This window comes from Misgurnus anguillicaudatus, chromosome 3 (genome assembly GCF_027580225.2).
Source record: "Misgurnus anguillicaudatus chromosome 3, ASM2758022v2, whole genome shotgun sequence".
Lineage (NCBI taxonomy): Eukaryota > Metazoa > Chordata > Actinopteri > Cypriniformes > Cobitidae > Misgurnus > Misgurnus anguillicaudatus.
Genome location: NC_073339.2, coordinates 28,213,619 through 28,219,618, shown reverse-complemented (window position 1 = coordinate 28,219,618; position 6,000 = coordinate 28,213,619). Strand labels below are relative to the sequence as shown.

The 6,000-nt window shown below is 42.0% G+C and overlaps 1 protein-coding gene across 2 annotated transcripts in view; it reads right to left on the bottom strand.

Moving 5' to 3' along the window:
* Positions 1–309: 309 nt before the first annotated feature.
* sh3gl2a (SH3 domain containing GRB2 like 2a, endophilin A1) overlaps positions 310–6,000 on the bottom strand; it is a 37,940-nt gene continuing 32,249 nt past the window's right edge. For both annotated transcript variants that reach the window (XM_055205293.2, XM_055205292.2), the window contains 4 exons: positions 1,311–1,469; positions 1,064–1,167; positions 690–808; positions 310–603 (listed from right to left, as the gene is read on the bottom strand). In XM_055205293.2, the coding sequence (XP_055061268.1) occupies positions 407–603; positions 690–808; positions 1,064–1,167; positions 1,311–1,469 (579 nt within the window). In that variant the 3' untranslated portion in view covers positions 310–406. The remainder of the gene's footprint in view (positions 604–689; positions 809–1,063; positions 1,168–1,310; positions 1,470–6,000) is intronic.

Here is a 6,000-nt window from a genome sequence, read left to right as displayed (position 1 = left end):
AGATTACAGGTATCAGATTCAACCCAAGCATATTTATAGTCACACACACACACGCACACACTCACACACACAGTAAGGAAAGCAAATCATGGTTTGTTGTTAGCATTGGAAACAGGCAAAAATGAACTCGGACAACATCAGAACATTTAGGATACATAGCAGCAGGCAAAGCAGATATCAGGTGAACCTTAAAAAAGTAAGTAAATAATACAGTAAAGTGGTACCATTCCAACGCAACCAGGAATAATATCTAGGGAAGGGCAACCCAAAGTCTTCCTTGTTTATTTCATATGCAAATAAACAACAACAGGGCTTTTGTGCTGTTTATTTTGGCTGTTTTCTTCTCTTATAAAAGAAGCAATTAGATTTTTCAGGTACAGTAATGATAAGACTACATGCATAGAACTTAGTGGGGCAAAGCTACAAGGACTTCTACATAGTTGACAGGGAAGAAGCCAGACTTCCCACCGACCATTCCTTCATACCAGTTCTCATCAATCTTGCTGGTTAAGGTGATGATGTCTCCTTCTTTGAAGCCCAACTCACCCTCATTTTCAGCGTCAAAATCATAAAGTGCCCGACAACAAGGCTGGTCCATTGGAGCTGAAAAAGGACAGAAATTTATTATTTATTATAGCAAAGAGGGAGGGATGCTTTATTTCCTAGATTTATTCAAGATATTAGCCTACCTGGTGACCTGGGTGGGCCACTGTGGCCAATATTCCCATTATGGTTCTCACTGAAATCTATGGAGGTTCGAGGTTTGGGAACATACTCTTTTCTTGGCTTACTGGAAGCTTCTGCTATTCTGCAATTTGAGAACAGAAATAAGTCAATATGGCAAAAAATTAAACAGTACATCCACATTATAAGGTTCACTTTTAACAGATCTATTATCAATTAACAGCTTGATAACTTGTACTATTTACATATTACCTAACATATGAACTTTACAAAAGTGTATGGTTGTACTTGCAAGATTTTTGGGAGGTCTTTCATGTCAATGTTCTGCAAGATTTCCTGTGCCTCTACATCATGCTCGGATTTAACCTAAAACACAAACCTGTCCTCTATCTTGCTGGACAGCTTCTGAAGGATCTCTGTGGCCTGTCTGTGGTAGTTCACCTGAGCTTGAACCAGAGCAGCAAGCTGGCTCACCTGTTCAATCTGCTCAAACACAATTACAACACGTATAAGAACTACACAAGAGAGTAGATGACAGCAAATTGATTGTGAATAAGGATCCGTGTGTAAGATACATTGTTAAAGGGTAAGCATATGCCAGGTCACAAGCTGAAGAGAGTTCTTACATCACTTTCTAGAATGTGAAACATGCTTAGTTCTGCGACTTCCTTCGTTTCATCGAACTTCTCCAGTGCCTGTTTGATCTCATCACCTGTCACTTTGCCTTGCCTTTTCTTCTTATAGTCAAAGTCCAACCTTCGCCCTTCCAGCTTCTTCAGGTGATGCTGTGAAGAAAGTTAGCAATGGAGAAAAAAACTCTTAGAAACTGATGTTCAGCAACTAACAATGTTTATTCACATTTCAAAGCTTTGTCTCTCTCAAAGACTCTGACAATTTAGTCAGTGATCACCAAGCATATTATGTTTAATTGTTGCCTTAATAATTAGATTACAAGAAAATGTAATTATATTAGGTTGAAAAGTTATTAAGATTTTTCTACTAGAGCTTAGTGTACACAAGCGTCTTTTGGCTAAAGTGTCACACAAAGGAAAGGTCTGTTGTTTATTGAAGTCAATATCACGGACTGACATAAGCAAATTATTTCTTTCAAGAAAAAAGGACATTTTAAAGTTATAGTTAACCCAAAATTATAAATAAATAAATAATATTTATTTATTTATCAGACCAAAGCAAATTATTTTGAAATATTGCAACAAATTAGGGAATTTTTTTAGAGAGGTTGGACAAAACAGAGGTGAGAGAATAACACAATTTTAATTTTAATTGATAACATATCAATTAGAAGTTATTGAACAGAAACTTGGAGTTATTGAAAGATAAAGAGTGTTTGTACAACGTCTCATCACCACTGTACCATGATAGGATATAAATGAAGCAGCCCGGAGAGAAACCGCGCTGGAAATTCAAATGCCAGGTACTCGTCTCCTTCTTCTTTTTTGGCTTATTATTAAAATGAACGGTAAATGTTGTTTCGGTTTGCTAGCCTTCGCTTCAGCGTGTGTTTGCACAGCCGTCGTCGATCGATGACGTAAAACTGAGGACACGTTTGTTTGCGTGCGTCCGATTTTTAAAAGTCTTTTAATTCGTACAGTCTGACATTGATGGAAACTGAGATCATACAGTGTGACATGGACTTAACTACGATATTGATCGCACAGTGTGGCAAGCAACAATCCTAAAGGACTATTTAAAATCGCACAGTGTATACCGGGCTTAAGTCAGTGCTTCACCATCCTGGTGCTCAAGTACCCCCTCCCAGAAAGTTTTAGATATCTTATATAAAACACCTGATTCAACTCATCAGCCTCCTTCTAGAATGGTTAACATCAGTGGCAGCCGGTGACCTCTCTTCCGAGGGACGCAAATTCAAAATGTGCTCGGAGTGTCATCTGTGTTGCTCGTCATTTCAAAATGTGTGATAGTTGCTCATGTGAACCACATCTGAACCACATCACACGTCTTGTCAAAATATCTGCCTGCTGCAAACGTATCGAAAGGGTTTATGATAAAAGAGACACCCATGTTCACAAAATACTCACAAGCAACTAATTTAACACTAAACACTGATTACACATGAGATTAAGTGAGTATCTGTCAAACGGGATGGTCTCTTTTATCATAAATATCTCAGAAGCGTCTGCAACAGGATCTATTTTCCTGCGTGATGTAAGTTTACATGACGTGCCAAACACACATTTTGAAACGACAAGCCACACACATGATGGGCTACATACATGTTATGATGAAGTTCGCATTGTGCACCCTCGAAAAAAAAGAGGTCACCGGCCGCCACTGGTTAACATATCTCCCCAACAAGCTGATGAGTCCAATCAGGTGCTCTAAATGAGGTGACATCCAAAACATTCCGGAAGGGGTACCCAAGGAACAGGATTGGGAAACACTGAGTTATAGTTCATTTTGTGACTTGTTTCTGAAAGGAGTTCACTGAGAGAGAGAGAGAGAGAGAGAGAGAGAGAGAGAGAGAGAGAGAGAGAGAGAGAGAACAGAACGTGCATCATGTTTATTTTCTTAATTGTTTTTATTGGGAGCGGACACAACAAAACTTACACATTTTAATGTTTTGAATGATGTATAAATCATATCTGTATGTCCAAAATCAGCAGAGCAATTTGAGTCTTTTTTGCACCGATAAGAAAAAAAAAAAACGGGGTGTTAAGTATTACGTTATATAGCCACCTTAAATTTGATCCAACAGACGGACAGACGTTAGATATTCCTCATTATGTAGGTCAAAGTTTTGGTGTAAACTTTGGCAGACGATGTTCAGTTGGATCATGAGGGTGGGGTTGCAAGTGGTTTGTTACTGTTGTCAACATTGTTGCATACAGGCAGAGGATGTTCTCAAAGCTGTAAGGCGTTATCTCAACTTGGATACCTTGCTTCCTTTTCGTCCTGCTTGAGAGCCAAAGGAGAGCAACTGTACACCTGTTGCTGGTCATTGCATCACATCAGTTAGGGCGTGTCCTATCTCTGGAGAAATGCACACCACAGCGTCATTAGCATTCCTGGATGGGACAGCAGGTGCATTTGAGTATGAATGGTACCCGAGCATGTGCCTGTGGGTCAGTGTCATGGAAGAGATCCCCCTTCTGTAATTCTGTAAAGTTGAATGTTACCGAAAATGGCTGGGCATAAAGATAATGCCAAGCCTTGTCACTAACATCATGTTCCTCTCGTATGTATTGCCGGCCATACTCTACCTGTGGTCCATCCGGGCTCTCTTGGAGCTGTTGCCAAGTAAAAGCAACTGAGCAACTGTTGTTGTCTGGCCCCTGTTTAATCCATCGAGGTACTGGTGAGTGGTGTGGCTTTGACAAGATTGGAGTCTCTTGGCTGGCCTAATTATAATATAAGTGTCAAATATCATTTAGTCAGCAGATCAAATAGAGATAGTGTTGCAGTGGGTCAGGTTTGTCATTTACCCACAGAACACCTGCTCTGGGCACACCGTGCCTCAGCATTGCATCCTTGGAAAGCTGGCAAACATGTGGCTTTGTGTGCGTTTTGCCTGCTGTGGGGATGCATTGGCTGTTGGGAAACATCATAGGTTGATAACAGATTTCCTTGATCTCATTCTGTGCTCTATTGTGAATGGAGACCTGCTGGATGACTCATGTAGTCCAGAACAAAGCTCTATTATCACGTTCTGGTGTGGGGAGTGTTTAACTGGTGTAAGCATGCCCTTTCTTCTGGTCCTGTTGTTGGTATGGAACAGTTTGGAGACTGTGGTGGTGAATCCAGCTTTATACAGAACTCCTTTGGGTCAAGGTATGCCAGACATAGGATTGAGGCACAGGTGCCATGCAAGCTCATTCATGGCATGGTCCTGAGCATTTACACATAAAGGGCGGTCCTTTTTCAGAAGAGACGTTGTGGGTTGTGCAGTGACTTCATGCTTGATGAAATGTCTCAGGTGGCTGCACAGAAAACTTAATAGTTCTGAGACATGCTTTAAAGTCTTACTAAAGGCTGGATTCAATGCCATTTGAGTTGGGTTCTGGCACTCCACCTACAGATGTTAATGGCTGTGCAGAGTCTCAGTGAGCTGTTGTGAAAGATTGCAAAGGCGCATTAAACTTCTCATTTCTGGCTGAGGTGGGGCTTGGTATGGCTTGGATGCAGCTGGATTGAGTTTCGATGTTATGTGATGTTTGTCAAAGTTCACAAAGTTGACATTCTTTCCGCATATTTGTTTTTGTGATGAGAAAGGCCATAGCAGTTGTTGGCAGGTGCAGGATGTGGTCCATCTCTTAGAGTGATCATCCGCTGTCATGCTCTTTATAAGGACATGGGGTGACAGACAGTCCAGTAAGGGGGTGTGACCTACAGACATTTCAATGAAGGTGGGTGGATGAGGGCTTGGCCATGTGGGGTGCTTAATGGCTACCCCCTGTGGTGGACAAAGGTATAGCAGTCTTTAATTTACCAGGGTGTAGGCCTCTGGTGTGGCCTGGTTTGACAGGAGGTTCTCACACTTGACTGGGTTGTGAACCAGGAAGTAACAGGTTCAGCATGGTCACTCCACTTGAAGTTCAAAGCACAAATTTCCTTGACAGTTACAGTGGTTGACAGGCAAGAGTCCAACGGGCAGTGTGTACTTGAGAGCCAAGGTAATGTCTGGTGTGTTGCTGATTGTGAGAGTGTTAAACAGTGTGAGCTTGGGCTTTGGTCGGTTCGACCTTGAGACTGAGTTATCGCAACCGGGTGATCCCTGACCTTGGTGACCTGGCAAATGCACTTTAGATAAACTGGCTGACTGAAATTAAAAGTTCTTGTGCTTGGGCAGGCACATGGAGCTGATAGTCACTTTGTTCCAGTCATACCTCAGTTTGGCCTGTTCTTGCTGTTCAGCTGTCATGGTGGCTTGTTGTTGGGACAAATGTCTCAGTGGTCAAGAGGCAGTGTGCAGAGATCTGGATGATAATATCAGTAGGAGGGCATTTTGAAAGGTTGTTCATTCACCTGCCACTTTTTGTCAAAGGAAGTCTGCTGTATCCTGTTTGTGTGGATTGTGAGGCCTTTCATGGATCAGCTTTTTTAAAGGCACACAATCATTAAATAAGAAATCATTAAATAAGTCAACCGATTGTGGCCAGTAGGGGGGCCCCAAGCCCGCAGGGCCCAACGCAATTGTGTGGCTTGCGTGGTGGGTAAACACGCCACTGCGAGTGACATGTATATCGCTGAGGTTTACGGGCCGATGAGGCTGTAGACGAGGGCACCAATGTTCCTGGCTCGTTCTCTGTAGTCATAGTCCGAGTTGGTTCACAGTCC